This window comes from Phasianus colchicus, chromosome Z (assembly GCF_987193195.1).
Source record: "Phasianus colchicus chromosome Z, bPhaCol1.hap1.1, whole genome shotgun sequence".
NCBI classification, from domain to species: Eukaryota; Metazoa; Chordata; class Aves; order Galliformes; family Phasianidae; genus Phasianus; species Phasianus colchicus.
In genome coordinates this window covers 91,180,184-91,203,793 of record NC_143476.1, presented here as the reverse complement: position 1 = coordinate 91,203,793, position 23,610 = coordinate 91,180,184, and the positions used below count along the sequence as shown (strand labels likewise).

The window sequence follows — 23,610 nt, the reverse complement described above, 5'->3', positions numbered from 1 at the left end:
CCCCATCCTTCACCATGACTGGTGCTGCCCACAATCCCTGTTGGTTTGGATCTTAACTCTCAGTAAAGGAGAAATGAATCTGAGCTACAACGCACCCTTCACATGGATTCTCTGTGCAGCCCCCTCACCTTTCCAACTTCTGCTCGCATCATTAACCCCACAGCTCCATCCAGGTGAAGGTCTGCAGGATCTGCTACCGAGACCATAGATCATCTGGGGAAAAAACATCACCTGCTAGGTCTCAGAAGTTGATGATTTGGGGTTTCGAATGTTTGCTTTACTATGCCTGACTGCACCATGGCTTAATGGAATATTCTGTAGTCTTGATTATCCAAATGGTTCTCTCAGCACTCTCATAATTTCACTGAGATGGGAGGATTCCAGTCTGCCTAATGCCTTAATCTGCATTAGAGCCTTTCTAATTAAAGCAGTCCTGTTACTATTTAAAACTGGGGAAAAAAAAAAAAAAAATAAACAGGACCTTCTGTAATCCTGGATTATTAATGATTAAACGAGAAACTTGGAAATCTATTTTTCAGGTAGAGTCACCACGGCAGCAAGAACTCCAAATCACCACAAAATTACTTTGATAGACTGCAGATAACAAGGAAGTATTTCATTTGTTTAATCAAAATCGATTTTGATACTCATTATGCACTCTCAGGACTATGTATAAATGAGTCTCGTGAACTCGAGAACAGGCATTCTAATGTTAGATTTGAAACTGAAGACTGAAGTGTTATAAAATGTACTGAAGTTTTCAGAGCAATGACTGTATCTTGCTGTTTACAAGGATCATTGACTTAATAAAAACTTACAGCTAGGTGCTTATAAGTGCTGGTGTTGCTACGTCTCACATTTAAATCAATGCTCTTTACTTTCAGTTTAAATTCAATCAAGACTAAAGGCTCTGTTCCTGCGTTACCTGGTGGAACTGAGCTTTTCTTTAAAAAAGAAAAAAGCCCCTGATTTGTACATCCAATGAACAGAGGCATCTCCAACATCAGAATAGACTCAGGAGTCCTAGAATAAGTGAATTAAAGTCCAAAAGCCCATGGAAAAAAAACAGAACAAAGCCACTATAGATGCAAGCATCCAAACAAGAGACTGTGCTCCCAAAACAGCAGCAGCAGCAGCAAACTCTGACCACACAGCTCAGATATATCTGTGCATCTCTGAAAGGTCCTCTTCATTCCCCTGGAACAGCCTTTCATGCAGCAGTCTGAACACAAGGTCACCTATAAAGAGATAAATGTGATTTCTGAGTCTTTCTCAGCTTGAAGAGCTTCAATTAAAGATACATCTTCAGTGTATCAGAGTTTGCTTCTGGTTGAGGAAAGCCAGTGGCAAATTAGATTGCTCATATTCTTGCAGGTTACTGCAAAGTTACTGGATAGGACAGTATGAATGAAACAAAACAGACATGCACACACAGAAACCATGAAGACGACTGATCAAGAATGGCTAACTTGTTTTGTGCTGTTGTACCCCAAGAAACCAGACCAGAGCACCAAGACGAGGGCAGTTAGTGAACCTGGAGCTACAGACAAATACACAACCTTCAGCTCAGAACAATTAGGTCATTTGTTTAATCAAAGCAGCCTGCAAGTTACTTAATTCACTGTTGAGAAACCTCCGAGCTGGCACGCTACTTTTCACTTGACCTTAAACATCCAGCATCAGGCAGGGCTGAGCTGAGATCCTGAAGATCCCTTGAATCTTCAGGATCTCTGAAGATCACTGAATCCCCTGGACTTCAGTGACACATAACAGATTACAAGAAAGAAGTTTATTAAAAATATGCATCTTTATTCAAATAAGGTTATCTCTGAACTCCAACCCTCTGTTTACATCAGTCAGAAACAAACAACAGGAAATGTCAGCTGTGTGTTATGTTTTTTAAACAGTAGAAAGTCTTCAGTGTTACAGTAATTGATGTATTGATGTCATTTTCTCCAAACAATCAACAAAGTAATTCACAAATGACTGAAATTTGCTAGAGAGATTCTGGTATGACCATTTATTTAATAAGCTTTAAGAAAATGAGATCCCCTTGACACTGCCAAATATTTGCTACTTCAAATACTGTTATTTTCTTGGTCTCCTCCATATTGTCAAACATACTGGATTCCAAGTTGCCTTCATCTGTGAGTCCTGAAATTTCACTTGACAAAATGAAACGCCCTATCAATGTTGAAAGAAAATTCTAGTAGCCCACCACAAGAAGAGGCCACACTGACTGACAAATATTCTCAAAGTCCAAATTTGCTGCTATCACCTCAAGAACAGACGGGACAAGGTTTGGGCTGGATAACTGGAAGTTTTCCTTTGATCCAGTGAGTGGCGAGGCAATTACTGATGTTCCAGGGAGTGAAGACTGTGAAATGAAGCAAAGTTATCACTTTTAGGATGGTGCACTTCATACCTTCTGCTCACTAACACAGATGATCCCCAGATGCACACAGACACAGGTCAGATCTACTAGCAGCATCGACACACAAGCTGAGCCCCATACTGAGGATACAATTGTAGATTCAAGTATGTTGCTAGCCTCTATCCCCAATTTTTTTTTTTTTTTTTTTTTTTACAAGAAAAGACAACAGCATTGTTTGTCCAGTTTTGAAACAAAGTTGTAATTGGAGAAATTCACAGTAACAAGAAATGCAGGCTTCCTCCAACTGACACATTGGAGCTATTCCTCACCATGCCAGATGGATACACCTGACCTTTCAGAATGCACTTGTTAGCCTTCCTGCCTTGCAAAGCCTGTATTCAGAGAGGGAGTTCACTTAGGTGTTGCACTGTGCAGGAAAGCTAGCAATGGACAAGAACAACACTATTTTCAGAGCAATATAAGAAAATATATTCAGTTGTAATCGGTTAGACTCAAGGCACCTGTAAATATTTGCTGGTGTTAGAACTGAATGGATAAACTCCTGTGCTGTTCTGGGTTCTCTGAAAAGGTTCTTTCATTGACTTGTCCTGCTTATCCAGCAAGATGAGCCTGAAGCAGTAGTTTCTCCAATTAGTACAGCAAAGTCTCAAATTTGGAAATGAATGTATAAAGCTCTATCATTTACAGCATGCTACATACTGTAAGTACATAAATAGGTGTGTAGGTAGTATCAATTTATTGGTACAGCACAAACACCCACTTTTGGAGCACTGTTTCGGTAACAAAACATATTGCATAGATTTATCACGTCTTCAAATTGTCAGGCACAATGCTAGAGTGTTCTTCATTACAGTGAATTTGGCAGCAAGCACTGCACTCCAAGAGAACAGACTGTGGAACTGCAGGAGTATCATGCTAGATTACAGACACATTTTGCAGATTTTCAGACAGACTCATTGTTTAAAAGTGAAATATCCAGACACATCTGTGTGTTTCATAGAATTGGAAGGAAAAACATAGAAATATCATCATTCTACACATAGTTCAAAGACAAAGTTACCACAGGTAAGTAAACAAGTCAAAACAAATTCATTCCACGATTCTAATTTGAGCTTTCTTGTTTGTTTCACTCCTGAAGCAAAATGTTCATCTAATGAACAATATCAACAGCATGTGATCAGCCTTATGCTCTTGATATTAAACTGGGAACTGACACACAATACTGCTTCTGCAATAGCTGCTGGGCTAACAAACATGCCTGTATCAACAGCTTGTGAAGAAACCCTTTCACAGTCAGTATGTGTAGTTCAGAATACTTGCCAGGTCAGTACTTAAATCAAAGCATCTGTATTTGATACACAAAAGACACAAGACAGCTTTATAACAATAAAGGCATCAATTAAACACACCGTTAACAAATTCAGATTGGAAGAGGTATCAAACTATGGCACCTTTCCTAAAAATGTTCCAAAAATTTCTAAAATTAGACAGACTTGAAACTACAAAGAAAAAATCTTTCAATACACCAGAAGAAACTACAGTATGTTTTCTCTCACTGCCTAAGAACAAAACCCAGAATAAGGAGACAAACATCTGTTAGCTTGTTCCATGCAGCCTGCATTCTATTCCAGATATTACTAGCCTGTAAAAGGCTTCTCTTTGTGTTCATGCACTAAAGAGAACTTAAAATCTATACTTCATGAAGAGCTAAATTTCCAAAAATCATTCTTAAGCTATTAGATCCAAGTAATAAAGAAATGAAATGTCTATAATAAATTTTCACCAGAAAAAAAAAGGGTAATTTTAGTGGATTTTGTTTGTTTGTTTTTCTTGTTTTATTTTTCATTTTATCTTGTTTTGGTTTTGGAGGGTTTTAGAGAGCAGTGGTTTTATTGTTCGTTGTTGTTTTTTTTCCTAATCTAATATGGATTCTCAGTGGCAAGTTTTCTGCACAGGTCATCACTTTGCAAATTCTCATTATCAACAGCCACCTAACAGGGGTGTTTCAAATCCCTCCCCTGAAATTCTGACAAAACAGGAGGAATTCAGTGTTTGCCTTCCAGCATTGATCAGAAATCTCACTGAAAACAGAGACCTAGATAGGACTTGCATTATTCCCCTACCTAGCATTCACTCCGCTGCTCCCAGGTCTGTTTTAACCCTAAAATTAACAGCCTAAATAAGAACACATTTTGTTTGACAAAATTACGTAATTCACAGTACTGAAGTATATCAAACACTACATTTTCCCTCATGTACAGAATTGCATGATTTTCTGTGCATACATACTGCTGTTATGTACACACAAAAGGAAGAGGTCATCAAAAGAACTTTTTGGCTGCTGCTTCCTGTTGACTCCTGAAAGAAAAAAATCAGAAAAGTATTCATTAAGCATGAAGGAAAAAAAACTAGCTACCCAGTTTAATCAAATATTTATTTTGTTTTAGGATTAGAAGTATTCCTTCTCAACAGAAACTAAGGGAAATGGAGAACAAGTCACAGAATCACACGGAATGGCCCAGGTTGGAAGGGACCTCAAGGATCATGAATCTCCCCTGCCACATGCAGGGCCACCAACCTCCACATTTCATACCAGCCCAGGCTGCCCAGGCCCCATTCAACCTGGCCTTGAACACCTCCAGGGATGCACGGGGCATCCACAGCCTCTCTGGGCAGCTGTTCCAGCACCTCACCACTCTCTCTGTGAAGAACTTCCCCCTGACATCCAACCTCAATCTTCCTTCCCTCAGCTTCAAACCATTTTCCCCCTGTCCTGCTGTTATCTACTCTTGTAAAGAGTTGAGTCAGATGGTAAAAAACTCATATCTTAAGTCATATAGTAAAAAGCAGAAATTTCTTCTATTCACAAAAATACATGCAGCATGACTGCAGTTCCAATTCTGCATCACAGACAGAAACAAATTCTGGGTAGAAAACAAACTGTGTATGGATCTTAAAAATAAATTCTCAACATCTGATTTTCCTTTGCATGACAGGAAAGGAAACAAAAAGAAGTGATTAATGAACTTGCTTGAAATGGGTCTTCCTTTTCCCTCTTACATAGAATATTTTTGTTTTTCTCAGTGGACGTGGAGGATCTATCATGCACAAAAGCTAGAATTACAGAGCATCAAGAAAAACTGAATGAGACTTGCTCATTTAATCTGGGAAGCCATCTTCCCAGTTGACGGAATAACATGACATACATAAAAAATGTACTCTCTCCACTTTGTGGAGAAGCAGACACAGAAACAAAAGCGCCACCAGCTATATTAGTATCATATTAATAGCAGGTATCCTTCCACAGAGATAGCAAACTGCATTTTGTCTTCGAAGAGTACTGCAACTATCTTGGTCCCTTTATCTTGATAGGAGTATGCAGCAAAGAAACAGGAGAGAGGACAACCAAATAAGTCCTTACTCTCCATAGGTTTTCTTTTTCATCTATATTTAATTTGAATATTAAAACGTCACAGGGAGGAAGAAGAGAGCAAACATTCCAATTTAAAAACAAACAAACAAAAAAACTCCACATGACACTCAGAGCTCCATCAACGATCAATAACCCTTTATAATTAACATCACTAAGAAAAAGTTGACTTGCTCAGATCACATCAGATTTTGTTAAGACATTAATAAACTTCAGTAAATCCAGCAGAGGACCACAAGAATGGTCAGGGGCTAAAGCACAGGCCTCAGGAGGACAGGCCAGGGGAACTGGACTTCATGCTGGACAAAAGCAGCCTCAGGAGGCCTTGACACAGCTTTCGAGTGCCTGTGGTACTGGAAAGTACCACACTGGGAAGTGTTAAAGAAACTAAGTTTTTTTTTATGGAGATACACATCAGACAGAGAGACAAACTGAGGCAAGGAAGGTTTCCACTAGATATACAAGGAGGAGGGAAACAAAGTAAGCCTCATTACAGTAATGAAACACTGAAAAAGGGGTCCCAGAAGACTAGGGAGTTTGAGGTTTTAAAAGATCTGATCAGTGTAAACCCTAAATGACCTGGTCTGAATTCAGTGCTAACTCTGCTTTGAGCACAAGGCTGAACTCAAGACCTCCCAAGTCTCTTCCAATCTGAATGACTGCTCATATCATTGCAATTCTATTTCCCCTCAGAAGTTCTAAAATTACTTGCCCTGTTGGCTTTAAAAAAAAAAAAATACATACTTACCTATACATGATATAAGCAACGAATAACACTGTTTGCACTGCTACAAATATGAAGAAGTGCATTGTAGATAAGCACGATGGAAATGGTGGCAAGTCTGGACATTTTGGTTTCTCATTAGATGGCTAAAAGGACAAGAGAAGCAGTAGTTGAGAAAAGAGCAAACAGGACACACCATTAAAAGACTGGTAAATAAGATACAAAACAAGGCCTCTTAACATGATCTAAAAATTAAAACACAAACAGAAAAATACAGACAAAAGTGACAGCTACTCAGACCAAGCTGACTAACACTAATCTGAGGGTCAGAGGGGAACGAATAGGTCTTTAGTAAATTATTGCAGAAATTAAAAAGCTTGCATGGGATCACAAGCTAATTCAGCTTAATTGTTACCTAGGCAAGACTAAAGGTGCTCCTGAATGCTAACACCGTCATCTTTCACACTTAGAGACCTTAAGTAGTGTTTGCCTAAGTTCTCACTGATTAAACCTCTCCCTTCTGTGCTTCAATTTAGAAGTCTCCTCCGCACAGAGCTGTAAAGCAGTGGGACAAACCCAAAAAAGCACCTAGAAAAACTAATTGCATGACCTTGTTTCCACAGGAATTAGAGTAAAAATCCTGTTCTTTGTGCAAAACTTCTCATCAAGACACAGATCATACAGTTGGGTCAGGGCAGTGCAGTTTTAGCAAAGCAGCTTAATGAAGGATTAATTGCTCTGTAAATTGCATGCTGGCTCATCCCAGCTTTTTACTAACAGCCAAATAAAGAAGTATTACAGTCATGCCTTACACTATCAGCACATAAATTACCATATTTCGTTGCACTAGATGCTCAATGTCCCTTTTCACTATATGAAGGTGCTCTTTGATGTCATTGAAATGCTGTGCTGTTTCGTAGACTCCTGCCGCAGAGCCAGGATGCTGAGCTCCACTGATCAACCTCAGAGTGTCAGCCATGGCATTTCTGAAAAGAGACAGACAACAAACCATCACTCAACACAAAACAGTTCTTATACAAACAGCGTTTATGCTGCAAATATTTTAGCCCATTAAGATTAGTTTAAAATACCTAACTGCCCCAAAATAAAAGTTTCCAGCCTCCAAGAATACACATCAAGAGGTAATTCCTCAATCAAACTACCACATTAAATGCTTGATTCCACAGACAGTTTCAATTTGTACAGTGCAGCAGCTCCTAAAGTTGTGCTGAAATGAAGATCTGGCAAATATTCTATTGCTAAACATCTGCTTTGCACGACTGATGAAGTCCAAAACAAGTCTTTCATCCACAGCTCCCGACAAGGCTTTAGGATAAACAGAGTATAATACAATCTTTGAAGAAAATCAAAGCTGTTACAGAAAAATAAATAAATAAAAGCAGTCATGTAAGAAATAAAAATAAAGAAGAGGCTTTAGGGATAAGAAAAGATTTAGATACAACCTTGTGATTATCATTTATGCGAGAAACTCATTTCCCATACACTCTGTCATAATACTTAATATTGCCTTCACGTGAATTAATTTTCCTGCTACAGCAAATCAAATTAAATCCCTAAAAAGTTCAGGCTCCATAACTAGCTTACCTCAAACAGAACTAATCAATGAGAGAAAAATACTTAATCTCTAATCAATACATTTATAGTTTTTTTGCCGGCTGTGATGTCTCTTTTCAGTTGCAAAGAGGATTATTCTACAGCTAAAATATTTATCATGTGAATGTTAATCTCTCCATTATTAACAGAATAACGAATCCAAATGTATGTCTTTGGATTCCTTTTTAATTCATTTATAACTTTACATTTTTGTGCAGATGAGAGCTTGTTTTGATGACTTCGAGGTAAAGTCTTATCTCCTTGAACAGCAGTCAGCAATTTAATATAAAATAAAACCTGAATGTCATTGGGTAAATCAGTAACTATACATCATCTTAAGTGCTATGAATATATTACAGTGATTTTAAGAAGTTTGTGTTTGACTCTAGGTTAAGCACCAAAACCTGTGTCATTAAGCATCTTCATTAAAATGATGTCCATCTTTCAGCTTTCCATCAGTTGCTCTTCAAGGCACAGAATCAAAAGAAATAATTAAAAACAATAATGAAAAAACCTTTAAAAAGGTTTTTTGAATGATCATATTCAAAGGCACAGTTACAGGTCTAAAAACTGTAAACACAGACATGTTTATTAGTTTACAACTGCAGTCTCACTGTAGTAGATGCAGTAATTAGCCACGCTGCCTAATCACCTGTAGCTACAGACTAAATCAGAGTTGCATGCTAATTAAATCTACACTATAGTATCAGTATCCTGCACACTTCCCATGTTAACAACAAAAATTTCTCCTCTCTTCCAGTAATGTCCTACAACTTCCCTCTTTCATGTTGTGCTTCTGAAAACTCAACCCCTCTTCCAGCACACTAGGAAAAAAAGTTTCCCAGTTTTGTTTCTGTTAATTCCAGGTAAAATGCTGCACTGCAAACACTCAGACTTTTTGAAAACTCCGTATTTACCTCAATAGCTGTGTTGCAATATTAGAAAAGTTATCAGGAAGGTTTAAAAAAAGTAGCTGCTTGCTTCTACATGCCAGTGCAAGCAGAACCAGGTGAAACATCCCTCATTTGCTCTCATTCTATGTGACCAGTTTTGAATCAGTAACACTTACGCAGACAAAATGAATGCAAATAAATAAATAAATAAATAAATAAAAATCACCATCTGCCATGAATTAATTAAGCACAACCCAAGTAGCATTAGCACATAACCCAGGAATTATTTCATATTCTTATATGAATATAAGAATAGATTAAAGTTGATTGGTTAACATCTACCTGTGCTCTGAATTAGTGCTGTAACAACTGACTTCAGAAATTCTTCACTGGAAGACTTCCTTAAACGACCCACGCAAACCCCAACACAAACACTGCCCAATTAACGCTGACAGCAGCTCCATCCACATGCACACCACTGTTATCTTCAGCCACTGCTCTCTGTGCTAATACAGAAGGCAGAGTGGCTGAGGCCATCTCCCTCCCAGTACCACCATCCCTGTGCAATGAACACAGTCAGGCATAGCTGCCTTCCCCCAGGCTGATCCACTTTCTCTGATCAAGCAAAATAACTTCCCTAAACAGACACGGCCTGTATCAAATTTAATTTACATGACTTTGGCATTGACAATATCATGCTGTTAAGTTTCTACTGTATGAACATACAAGATTCTTCTGTAATCAGATGATTAAGAAATCCACAAATCTTGACAAGAGAATTACTTAGACCTTAAGTCCTTTTCCTCTGGGATGACCAGCAATGCAACAGCAGGCTGTTCATTTCTATCTATAACATTCTTTTTTTTCTTTTTAATCTAAGAAAAATATTAAGATGGTGTTACACAAACTCATACCTAGTAAGCAGTCACTGAAAGGGCAGACTGCCAATGTTAACAAGAAAATCTAATTTGCTTGCAAGGTATAAAGATTTGTCAAGAATATTAACAAAAGCTTTCGTGGAAGAACAAGTGCAAAAAAAATGGAAGCACTAATCTTTATTCTACAAGAAGCTGACCTACTTAGATGAATTACAAGATCTGCCCTTGAACTAATACTGGAAAAAGCAACAACAACAACAACGACAAAAAGAAAGCAAAACAAAAAACCCACAGTTGCTTATGCACCACAATGCCCAGTTGTTGGAATGGTTTCTGTTTGGGATTTTTTTGGATTGTTTGCTTGTTGGTTTTCTTTTTTGAAGCTGAAGATAATAAATGTTTTCACTACTGTGAAACCAACTTAAAGACATTGCAGCTTATGACAGCAACCATTAAACATCCTGGAAGCAGTATACAAAATATCACCACCAAATAGGAACTTTCTCAAATCCATCTTAGCAGTACAGCACCTTCAAGACAAAGACTTTTGCTTCATTTGGTAACTCAGTTTGAAAAGCATACATCTCCATCAGTTTTTAGATTTCACCTTAAAGAGCAGAACTATTAATCATTTGGGAACATCGCAAGTATCCCTGTAGACACAGAAGTTTCCTGAGAGCATTAACTGGTAAAAGTCTCTGATTAAAGGCAAAGCAAGACCAACACAAAGCTGAGAGTCTTAATGTTTGAGTCAGACAAGCCCCACAAAAATGCTACACAAATGAACCAGGCAAGGAAACATCTCCAACTGTCACTTTCTCCCTTACTGTGAAGGCCTTCTGTGGGAATACAAGAAGAACTGTTCAGAGCAGCAGCTGTGGAACAAGATAAACAGCATGAGAACCAAGGACACCTCTAGAAGAAGAAAGAACATCTCACGGCTCTGATTGGATAAGCACTTGCATGAACGGTTGAAGAGTGTTTGCAGAATGCTCTGTTGGCATGTAAAGGTGGATGGGAAAGTTGTAGGGGTGGATGGGAAAGCTAGAAAAAGAAAACTTGTGAAGATATATAAGCGATGTGAGAACTTGTAATAAACAATTTGGATCGTTCACATCCGAGTCTGTGCATCAGATGCTGCAGCCTTCAGTAGCAAAGGATATTGATGTACCAGTTGAAAGGCACTAGAACATAAATATTTACACCATTAGAATATCCAAAATACCTTCAAATGATAGCACGTAGCCAATATATAAAGATCGTGCACTTTTATTACAACTGAGTTTCAAACTATTTGAAAATATTTTCCTCTCCCCCTCCAACCCACAAGAAATGAGGATAAGACTAGTAAAGTAGCTTACACGATACAATGTACATTAAAAAAAACATCTTTGCCATCCCTACACATCCTAAGTGACCATTTAATACATAGGGTGGGAAGGTTTTTTGGATATATTTCTGAGCACTACACAAATCAAGGTATCTTCAGTCACAGTCAGGTTTCCAGCATCCCCAGAGGTGGAGGCTGTAAAACCTTTCTTGACAAACAACCAAGAAGTTTGATTTTTTGGTGTTTTTGTTTGGTTTTGTTTTATGTCAAGAGGACATTCCTGCATTTCAGTTTGTGCCCATTACCTCCTATTCTGTCATGCAATGGGTCTGTCTGGCTGCCTTCCTTCTCCAACCACTTCCACCACAAGTCACCCTCACCCTCCACCCATGTCAAACTCAGATATTTATACACATTGGTAATATCCCCCCTTCTTTCCAGGCTTTACAATCCCAGCTTTCTCACTCTGCTTTGTATGACAGGTTGAGGCCCTTAACTATTTTCATAGTCATTCACTGGACAATCTCCAGCAAGCCTCTGTCTGCCCTGTACTACAGACCCTTCCAGCACCCAGGACTCCAAATGTGGTACCACTTGTGCTGAATAAATAGAACTATCTCCCCTGACTCACTATCAATGTTCTAATGTTGACCAGGGTGCTGCTGGTGGTTTTTGCCATATGGGCACAGTGCTGTTCCATATCCAACTTCTTGTCCCCGAGAAGTCATGTTCATTCCTATAAAGCTGCATTCCAGCTGATCAGTTCCCTGCCTGTACTGATGGGTGGAGTTACTGCTTCGCAGCTGCAGGACTCTGCAACAAAGGTCACTTCAAAAGAAATGGCTCCTATTTCTTTCCAGGGAAAGTACAACACATACAAAGAGCATGCATAATGACACCATTTGAGACAGCAAATTTTAAACTGCAGAACACTTTTCCAACATGACCACTATCATTAGCTCTGCATTTTTGGTAGCAGTAAACAAGAGCCTGCATACTGTGCCCATAAAAATCTAAACCAGATGAGGTGATCCACGATTGCTACTGCTGAAACACACCACCTACCATCTCACTATGCTAGCATTCACTCTTTGATCTCCATAAACATTCAGCAACCACTGACTTTGGTGCCTTTTTTTTCTGGATGGAGGAATTCAGTTCCACACCTTAGCTCCATACACATTTCCAAGTCAGATGCCATTCTGTTGGACTGCCCCTCTGCTGCCATCTGTTGTGAGGTGACAACATGTAACAGAGTACAGGCAGGAAGCTTCAACCTCTACTGAGAGAGAACCATCACCCACCTCTGACTTCATGGGCTAACATCATAACACAAGAGGTTTTTGGAGACTTTTGGACTAGACCTAGACTTGTCCATGTTGAATTTCATGAGGTTCCAGGGGGAATCTCATGGAATCCTTCTGGAATCTCACAACTCTAGGTCCTACTGAACCAGCCACTGAACCAACCAACTACACAACCATTCCAGATATGCATTACCTGAAAAATTTCTGAGTATGCACCCAGCCCTACTTCCTGTATTATTAATTAAGATGCCTGAAAAGTAAGGGCTCCACTATCAACCTCTGGAGTGCACCAACAGTGACTGGCTTCTAGTCTTTGCACTACCAGTGACAAACCTTTGAGCCTAGAATTTTTGCCAGATTGTTTTTTTTTTTTTTTAAATTTAAATGATCACATTGACGTTTTTAAGCTCTCAAGAACATGACCACTTTTTCAAATACTCCCTGAATAAGGACTCCTAGTGAAAATAAAAATGACACTTCTCCCCTCATTTTTCACCAAAGTTCCTGTCAAGAGAGTATATTATTTTTTTCCAGATCTGTCCATCTTTCAGGTGCCATGAACAGACAACACTCTCCAAAGGCCTAGTCATACTTCAACTGATTAAAAATGGTTAGCCTACAGCGGAAGGGAGGGAGGGAAAGAAAAAACAAACAGTAAAACAAACCTCTCCAAAGCTTGTGCACACTAGCGTTCCTAAAGACTATTAACATATTAAAAAAAAAAAAGGAAATAGTTTGTGGTATCTAACTCAATGATGCTAACAGACAGTTATGAAGTAATAACCAATATTGAGCTCCCTGACCTAGCTGTAGGTGTCCCTGTTCACTGCAGGGGAGTTGGACTACATGTCCTTTAAAGGTCCCTTCCAACTCAAACCATTTTATGATTCTATGATTATATATGAGCCTTAGGCATCTGCAGCAAAATTAGGAAAAAATCCAAAGCCACAAACAACCCAGCATTTTATGTATGTATCTACACTGAAATAAGAAGAGAGCTTCTCTAAAAAAAAAAAAGAGAGAAATGTTAAGAAAATAAGCAATAAATCTTAATTCTTATCACATGCACAAGCATCTTAATTTGTAAAAACCTATTCTCAGAAATAATACTTGCCCACCTTGATGGTTTTGTTTACACAAAGCAAAAACTTGTTACTCACAACATTACATAACTCATGTAGTCACTACATGCATACTCCACTAAGGTACTTTTACTCAAGGTTCACCAGATATAAGTTGATGGCATTTACATATTGTTATCAAGGCCCAAAAATTACAGCAGCGAGTTTCCATGAGGTAGCAGGTTATCAAACTAGCCATTCTATGGAAGAGATTGCTTTCAAAGGCACTGTACTTACCTTATCATTGCAGTGAAATCTCACAATAAATTGAAGCCCATTACAGAGACTTAATCATCTTACAGACACAAACTTACTTTGTATTTATCACAGAAATGCAATCAGTCACCACTAAGGAGTTAACATACAGAAATTTGCATTCTGTCAATATTCTCCTACTGAAATAATAAGTATGATTTAAGAAGTGGGAAGTGTAAAATCAGAACATATTTAGAAAGCACTCACTTCATTTCATTTACTTGTTTAATGACCTCTTCTTGAGTTTTCACAACTGTATCAATCTCCTGCTGGGAAACCTGGTGTAGAGTGAGGAGGGAATGGTGAGAAAAACAAAATCGATGTATCTTGGAAAAAGTAATTGTGCTTTTTCAAGTTAGGCTGAGCTGCCAACTGTAGTGTATACTTTGAACATACCTGTCCTTGCTGACCTGAAACAGCTGCTCCTCTTTTAGCAATCTCCTCTGTGACTGCAGAAACATATCTCCTCTGCTCATCAAGAATCATGTCCAATTGCCTATTAAGCTGTTTGATTTCAAGATGAATTCGATTCTGCCCTTCAAAGATTTGCCTGAGCTCACGATCGCTTACAGTTTCAAAAGGATCATCAGCTAGCAAGAAAAAACAAAGCACAGGTAGCTGTTACACATATGCATTTCTCATTTGTTTGTGTCATTGTTGTACTGTTAAAGTTTCCATTTAAAACCAGTGGAGAAACTCTCCAAACCAATACTTGCTGAGAGCTGCAGGTGCACGTTACCAGACTGTAAAAAAGGGCTATCCCAGCACTCCCTGCAATGAGTTCATTCTGTCAGTATACTACAGCATCAGGCTTGAGTTCTGAATATCCTTGAAAGCAAACATTTTCCTTGACAACTGAAAAACTGCTCAAATAACTTGCCTGGTTGTCCTTGCACATCAGGATGCTCCTTTTGAAACTCTTCTTTCTTTTTATCCAATTCTTGTTGAAAGTGTTCAAATTCTTCTTGATACTTCTCTTTATCTTTTTCAGGAATTTCTGCATCTGATGTGGGCTTTAATACATTACCAAAGTGAGAAAAAAGTAGGGAGAAGAGGATTTTAATGCTCTCTACCACCCATACATGACTCATTGTGCAGAAAACACTGTCTAGACTTCAGGTTTGATGACACAACAATTAATGAAGCACATGAAAGCTGAAGTGAGGAACCAGACAATCCCATGGAAAATCCTAGCTTTTTCCTGAAAAGTATACTTTCTAAAATCACAGTCAAGTTTTACAAGGACAGATGCTGTCTAACAGTAGAGAAGTGTTCTACAGGAATGGGAAGTGGAAAGCAAAACCAGACTATCTGTCCACATTCTGAAGACGGTGTACTTTTTTTAGTTCATTTGCATGTTTTATTTTGGTATCACTATTTTTGTTCATTCAGTATTGTTTCAAGAGTTCTGGTCTCAAACATAAGTAAAATGCTACTGAAACATTGCAGTATATATCTGATTTTTCCAAAACAGGCAACAGCACAGCTACATGCAAAAATTTTACATATGACTAAAAGCAAATGCTAAGATCTGATGATTAAACATAAAATATACTAGAACATTTTACAAATTATGCACAAAAACACTTACTACTTCCTTCCCAGGCTCAGTCAACTGGAAGGTCAGGAAAGATAGGACATCATGGTCATCTGGATAAAACAAAACCAAAAATCAACACTGTGAATTGATCCTGTCATGCATCATGAAACATCCTGCAACTTCTCAGGTCAACCCTGCACTTGCAAAGGATCTTCAGCTGAAAGTATCCCCCCACAGTCCTCCCAAAAGTTTACACAGCAGTGAATGAGGCTGATTAACCCCTCTCATGGCAAACTGAAGGTATTTCTGCTCTAGCTAGTAAAAGGCCTAAGCATATCAGAAACTTGGGAGCAGGAGAGCATTAGTTACTTTATCATGATCCAAAATTGTTATAACTGATCAATGCTAGCAGTAGAATAAACACTCTTCTGTAAGCCTTGCTAGTCTCCATAATACTGTCTGCCATAATGCTTAACATTTACTACCTGCAAGTCCCCCCGTTGCTGCAGATATTCCAAAATATCCTTGTGATGGCAACACCATGTCTTCCACTTTAGCACAAAATTCATAATCTTCCTTATCAGGAGTAAATCCATTGTTAATTAATACCTATAAAGAAACACACCTATAGTTATTAACCACAAAAATCTACTTGTGCCAGCAGCTTTGCTTGAGGAATTTCTGCATCTGGTTGTTAGTTTACAGTAATGGTCACAGCGCAACTCATCAGATAAACCTATAGCTGATATCAGAATCCAAAGACTATTTAATCTCTGAAGTTTCCACTAGGGAAATGTATAAGCTGATTCAAAGTTCAACGTGAACAAAATTCCACATTTTCTATTCATCACTCAAGGACATACTATACAGAAATCATTTTTATATTAAAATATATTCATCTCAATTAGAAGAAGCAGCAGAACAAATTAATATATGGAAATATTCATCCAGATCTAAAAATATTAACTCTAGTTCCTGAAATTCCTGACTTAGAGATCAATAAAGGTTAGACCCTCAAGTACAAATCCCAGTATGCATCTGGGCAACACATATTTGGTGCAGTCTAGTACAGTCGCCCTTATTAATTTAAGCTTAGAGAGATTCTCTTTTTCTCCACAGATGCATTTGCAGAACTGTTAAGGTTAGCAGCACCACATGGGTCATGAGTTCCGAGATAAAGCATTAGGAATCAGGTACATTAAAGAAAAGAGCTGCGTCAGAGTCCAAAATTTAATTTTCACTCAAGACAAATGCACAGCCTTTACCATTACCACACAGTACAAGGTCCACTTTCCTCTGGGAGCCCTCATGTTTATTTTGTGGAGAAACTTTTACTAAATGACAGATGCGTGCTTTAACTGGCTAATAGTACAAATAGTGTCTGAACTACAATAGTAACTTCTTCATAGAAACCAGAAGAAAGAAAAAAACAGAACAACTTTATGGCTGTCTCAAACCAGCACTCCTTACTCAGGAGGTGCTCATAACCATCAAGTTCTTAAGAAGTTTTGAGCACTTCCTTTCCTTACACCACTGTCTTCTTCAACATTCTAAGATGTATACTACTTCTTGGAGATAGGAAGCCTTAAGCAGCAAATTTAAGTGTGCTGTCAAAGTGCTTTTTTAAATTAATCACATTTCAACAATCAGCTGGAAAACCCTCCACAGCTCAACAATCAGCTTGAGCAATGCTGTCCAAGTTCAATGGCTGCTCAACCACTTGGAAGAGGATGAGGCACATATGCTGGCTTTGGGATACGGAGCAGGTAGGAGGACATTAGTGTGACTGACCTCTAAGAAACACCAGAAAAATCAGCAATAGTTGCTGAGTCAGCTCAGGATGCACCGTAAGAACTTACGTAGCATTTGAACGTAGGGCACCTCATTCCAGCTCCTGAGTTACTAAGCTCAAAATTTAACACAGGAGGTGGGGAGGTGTTGAAAAAACAACAATCATCTCACACTTAAAAAGCTGAGAAACACAAGTAATTATGTTATTTCAGAGTACTTACAGTCAGTGTTTTTTGGTAGTATGTGATTTTTGCTCGAACAGGATAGGGCTTATTACGAAAGTCCCTCTGACAGGAGGCCAATGCTTGTGTGGAACCATCACTACACAAGAAGACAACTTGCATAAGGCTGTATCTTGTGATTTATCAACTAATGCAAAAAAAGCACCAATGTATCACTAAGAAACATCACACTATTTTTTCAAAACATAAAAGCCATAGCAAAATGTGTTTCCATTGTATTGACTCAACTCTGGGCTCAATGGTGCTAGATATTTTACACAGAATAGTAGAGATGGAAAACAGTAATGGGGAAGTCTGTTTGCTTTAAGTCATTCCCACACTCATCAATTAATTATAGTCTGGACCAACCCCAGTAAAGCTAAATAACTCTCTTCTCAGAAAACCCAAAAATATGTTAATTTTACTGTTGACAATAAACCATCAGAAATCAAAACCAAACGTATCAATTTGTGAGCAGTTAGTTCTCAGCCACTCACTCCTTTCAGTTATTAGCTGTGTGTGCAACACATCTATAAGCAATAAAGAGGTAAAAAGTCTGCACATCTGTTCATTTGAGCTCATCCATCCCCAAACCTACATACCACTTCAATATCCATTGCCTGTTCCTTTGCTCTAACTGCCAAAACAGTATTTTAACAAACAGAAAAGCCCAAACACAGGATAAGAGATGGAAAAAGAAGTTTCATAATAAAAGAAACCTTTCTCGAAGACTTCCATGCAACATCTCATCATTCAAAAGAAAAGATTCATGACAAAGCCAAGGCTGAAAATAAACTTACTTCTGATGGTCATACAGAAGCTTTCCATCATTGCCCACAACAACCACGCCAGGATTGTTTTTCTAAAAAATAAACAAAAAAACCCAACAACTATCAAACAAATGAAACAGGTTAATTCAAAGAGAAATATATGCAACCTCACTGACAGGCTTTCAGTGATCAAACACACAGGCTACAAAAACACTACAGCTGGTTTTATTCTGATTTCATCTTGATGTATAGAAAGCAAGATGTCTGAGGTAGTATGTCACACTGCATGCTTTACAAGAGACTAACACATTCTTTGTGCTGCTGGGAGTGGGAAAAAAAGGTTTTTGGCTATCCTACCAATCAGCATCATTTCACAAACATAAATGTAAAATCTGCAGATAGAAGAAATGTTTATGTAGCAAATACACTGATTTTAAAAAGCACAGATGATATGTACATCTGACTCCAGCTATGTAACTTGGAAAAACATCCCAACAGACAGCATGCTGGCATCCCACTGACCTCACCAGTCATTAAAAAGACCACAGCAGCAGCTATCCGTCAGAGACTAAACCATCTGCCAAACACATCCCTGGTTATTCAGACCAACAGAAAAATGAGAACAAGCCGAAGTAAGAGCAAAACAGATCTAGTGTTCTGCCAGTTGAGTTTAGAAAGTTAACTCTTCTTTTTATAGGAACACAAGATTACAGAGATAATCTCCTCTTCAGCATTTCCATTCACTATCTCCAGAATGAATATACTGTCCAACTGGACAGACTCATAGTTCTATAGAAAACATGACAGGCCTTGCCTGGAGTTCAAGAAAAAAACAATGCTCAATTCACAGTGTGGGGGAGGGTGGTCCTTTAATACCATAAGAAATCAGCACAGCTAAAGTAAGTGATTGCTTTACTTCATCATGTATCATCATGTATATTGTGGCAACAACAGAACTGCAACCAACACCAAGGAATACATCAGTTTTTACTCCTCAGCCATTGCGTCTGGTTAGACACATTGCTTCAAATCAGTATTACACGCTCTGTACAATCCAAATACTTCAATGTCATCTTCTTACATTTAGCTTCAGTGTAACAATGGTCGTTCTATATCAGTTCAGAACAGTACCACGAAGAATTAATTTCTCCACAGAGCTGGAAGAAAGCAGTAGGCTATCATCTAAAAAAAAAAAAAACACCAAAAAACAAACAAACAAAAAAACAACCAACTCTCACAACTCCAGGATTTAAGATGTGTCAGACCAACACGGGCATGGCAAAGGCTTTTGTTTCAATTGGATGTCATCATCTCCTTAAAAACAGATAAATTCGTATCACACAGACTAAACTCATGACTGGAGACGCAGTTCTGAAGTCTTGGCAAACAGCACTGTTTACGTGCAGCTTTGGACAGATGGCACCTTTACCCAGCCAAGCTATGCTGGGGTCCATGTCCCTGACAGCAGTTGGAAGAGGGGGGAAAGAAGAAAGGATTTCAAAATTCTTAGCAGGCTGAACAATATTCCATTTCTAGCCTTTTTAAGATGGGAAATATGAATGCCACCCTCAGCCTGTCAACTTCTATATATGTTGACTGTACTTTAAAACACATCTGTAGGGAAACAACAAACAGAACACCCTAAATTGTTATACCTACAAAAACAGAGCTAGAACACTGGGAAAAAAGAAAAAAGCAAAGCAGACAAACTGTTTCATTACAGTTTCTGAGGATCTTCAAATCATTCTGGAACAGGAAAAACAGATAGGTACAGCAAAGCTGTATTTTGGGTAGGAAAAAAGCAAAGCACTGCCATCCTCACTGCCACTGACTTTTTGCTGTTAACTACTCAAGTCAGATTTGTTCCAAGAGAAAGAGCATTTCCAAGGAAAGACATGGAAATGTGTTTCCCTTTGGCATATTTTGTATATTATGCTGCTTCCAAAGCATAAATCTTCAGATTTATCAGTATTTTGAACTGCATATGGAAATCCCCAACTTCAGCTTCTACGTGTGTTCAAATCATTTCCCCTCCAAAGCTAACAGATGAACAAGAACTTGGTAGTCTACTTATGAGTTATGTTTCTGCTTTCTAGCTTGAACCCCTTCCCCACTCCTCAACACATCCCAAAAGAGCATACAGAAAAGGTCCAGATTAAACTGTATTAGAGAAATATGATTGTTTTAATGCAGCCCTTTAAGTAAGAGGTGTGGGGAAATAGGAAAGTGACGCGTTATTTTTTTCCACAAAGCTGTGAGTGCCAAACAAGCAGGAAATTAAATTTATCTTTACTAGAAGAGTTTGCTTCCAACCAACCTTTCCATCATTGTCAAAGGAATCAAAGAAAATTCCAACACCATTCCACTTGTCAGCCGCCCCAAACACGGGACCTTCCATGCCTTGCTCCTCTGTAAACCAGATTGCCTGTTAGAAAGGAAGGAAGAACTGTAAGCCAAGAGCCACTTTTCCGAGTATGTCTCTTACATCAGATCAAACTCAATACCAGCCCATCCGCTCCAATGCGGCCTCTGCCTGTAACTCGAAAGGTCACTTCGACTTCCCAATATTCAAATATTGACTTGTTTTTGGTCCACACCGATCCCTTCTGGCTCTTCAAAGACGTTGTTATACGAATCTGATCCGCGCTCGGTATGGCATCTGGAAGGGAAAGGAACATTTTAGGTAAACACTCCATTAGGGAGGAAAAGAAAAATGAAAAGAACCTAGAAGCAACAAAACACGAGAACAGAAAGGATCGTTACTTTTAGTAGGTAATTACTACTGCATTTCAAAGCGTTTTTTCACCTTCTGTTTGGTACAACAACACGCACCTGAAACAGAAGGTTGATCCGATGGCTAAAATATGATCGTAAATCTTTTTTAAAAAGTTTTCCGCTGCGTTTTTTGCTGGCTTTAACACAAACCACAACATTTCTCGACGCAAACAGACGGCCTTACCCTCTGCTCATCCCCAGCGCGCTGCCCTTTTGACACGTGTAGCACAACGCCACATAACTGTGAGTCACAACCCAGCACCCAGAGAGCGGGCCCGGATCAAACAGAAATAAAGGGGGGGGAGGAAGAGAGGGAAAGGCAGAATAAACGAATTCAGCGACAGCAAAACAGAGCCGAGCTGCGCGCCCAGCGAGGGCAGCCCCGTCGCCCGCAATGACACATCAGCACCACGCACGGCGACGGACCGGGGCTCCGCACCGCGGCCGGGAGGGCGGACCGCCGCCACACGGCGCCGCACGGCCCCGCACCGCCGCCCCGCTCCGCCCGCAGCCCGCTCCCCCGCCACTTACTGCCCGTGTGCGCCCAGAACGGCACCGTGCCGTCCGCCTGCACCAGGTGCGGCCCTTTGAAGCTGTACTTGTACTCGAAGCGGCGGTGCGGCCCCGCCGAGCCTTCCGCCGCCGCCGCCCGCCCGAGGGCCAGCAGCACCCCGGCCACCACAGCTGCCGCCAGCCCGCTCCGCTGCGCGCGCGCCGCCATCTTGCACCGTGCTGCGGGACGGCGCGCGCCGCCAACAGGGCGCCACGCGATTGGCCGGGAGAGAGGGCGGGGCCAAGGGCACGGCAGGTGGGCCTGCAGGCGGGGAGAGAGGAGCTTCCGGGCTGGGTGGGCGGAGCTTCCGGGTGGCCGGCCCTCCGCTTCCGCCTTCGCCTCCGCCTGACGAGGCGTGGGATGGTCCTTCTGCAGTTGTTTGGGGATGGGTGGAGTTAGAGCTGTTTGTGTTAGCTGGGAAATGGTTTTAAGTTGAGGGAAGGGAGACTGAGGTTGGATGTCAGGGGGAAGTTCTTTACAGAGAGAGTGGTGAGGGGCTGGAACAGCTGCCCAGAGAGGCTGTGGATGCCCCGTCCATCCCTGGAGGTGTTCAAGGCCAGGTTGGATGGGGCCCTGGGTAGCTGTGAAATGTAGAGGTTGGTGGCCCTGCATGTGGCAGGGGAGATTCATGATCCTTGAGGTCCCTTCCAATCCTGGCCATTCTGTGCTTCTGTGATTCTCAATTAGGCGAGGTGTAGATGCTGCTCAGATGATGTATGGTAGAGGAGTGTTTCTGAGATGAATGTTGGAGGAACTTAAATATCTTTTGTGTTCTGTATAAGTGTTGGCTGAGAAGGAAATGCTATAATAGTAATAACAGTGGTTATATAATATCCCTCAGAGACTTCAGGCTGTGTCTTGGGTACTGGTGTTTTAAGGGAATTGGGGAACTAAGGGAAATATTATGGGAATAGGGGATATGAAGGGAATTGGGTCTTTCTTCCTTGACAAAACTCAGCTGCATAAAGATCTAGAAGGGGATTCATAGAATCATAGAATCTTTGAGTTGGAAGGGGCCTCTGGGGGCCATCTAGTCCATCTCCCCTGCAATGCACAGGGACACCACAGCTCCATCAGGTTGCCCAAGGGCCTGATCCAGCCTGGCCTTGAAGGTCTCTAGGGAGGGGGATCCTGCTGATAGAATCTAAATGTTCTGGCAATAGAATACACAGCAATTACTTCAGGGGAGTAAAACGTCATAAGCGTCAGAGATGTGAATAGAGCAGCATGAAGCCCTGCCCTGTATATACCATGCGTCTGGCAGTAGGCTTGGAGCTTACAATGCCAGTAAAATAACCATGCTATACTGAAAGGACAAAAAAGCCAAAAGCACCAGCCTTGAAATGAATCTCTTTTATTACCCCCACCCATAAGCATGTCTGAAATTCTACAACTTAAAGACACAAGCGTGGAACAATTCATAATTCAAGAGAACACAAGACTGCAGAACTTCAAGACATCACGTTTTTTCATAGAATCACAAGGTTGTTGGAAATGACCTGTGAGGTCATCGAGTCCAACCGCCCTCCCATCACCACTGCTACCACAAGCGCTAAACCATATCTCGCAGCTCCTCATCCAGGCTCCTCTTGAACGCTGCCAGGGATGGCGACTCCACCACCTCCCTGGGCAGCCATTGCAGTGCCTGACCACTCTCTGGGAGAAAAAGTTCTTCCTTATGTCCAACCTAAACCTCCTCTGGTACAACTTGTGGCCATTTCCTCAGGTCCTGTTTGTTGCTTGGGAGAAGAGGCCAAACCCCTCCTCATCACAACCTCCGTTCAGGAATTTGTAGAGTGCAATAAGGTCTCACCTGAGCCTCCTCTTCTCCAGACTGAACAATCCAAGCTCCCTCAGCTGCTCCTCATAAGACCTGTGCTTAAGCGCTGGTGAGTAAAAGAGAACATTATGCAGCTGCTTTTGCATATATCATCACTGCAGTCAACTCATCTGTTTGACTGATTACGCCCCTTTGTTTTATATAGTAATTCATAGTTATTTCATAACTGTTGA

General features: G+C 40.1%; 1 protein-coding gene across 2 annotated transcripts; it reads right to left on the bottom strand.

The window, feature by feature from the left end:
- Nucleotides 1-1,788: 1,788 nt before the first annotated feature.
- Nucleotides 1,789-21,790, bottom strand: LMAN1 (lectin, mannose binding 1). 2 transcript variants are annotated; one of them, XM_031597115.2, is made up of 14 exons: nucleotides 21,576-21,790; nucleotides 20,774-20,928; nucleotides 20,587-20,694; nucleotides 18,300-18,361; nucleotides 17,500-17,599; nucleotides 15,973-16,096; nucleotides 15,539-15,597; nucleotides 14,828-14,960; nucleotides 14,344-14,537; nucleotides 14,155-14,225; nucleotides 7,382-7,535; nucleotides 6,574-6,695; nucleotides 4,685-4,753; nucleotides 1,789-2,377 (listed from the first exon to the last, which is right to left on the bottom strand). In XM_031597115.2, the coding sequence occupies exons 1-13, from the start codon at nucleotides 21,763-21,765 to the stop codon at nucleotides 4,717-4,719; spliced, it is 1,509 nt and encodes a 502-aa protein (XP_031452975.2). In that variant the 5' UTR covers nucleotides 21,766-21,790; the 3' UTR covers nucleotides 1,789-2,377; nucleotides 4,685-4,716. The 2 variants fall into 2 exon arrangements, with proteins under 2 accessions (XP_031452975.2, XP_031452974.2); XM_031597114.2 differs by having other exon boundaries at nucleotides 1,789-4,753.
- Nucleotides 21,791-23,610: the final 1,820 nt, after the last annotated feature.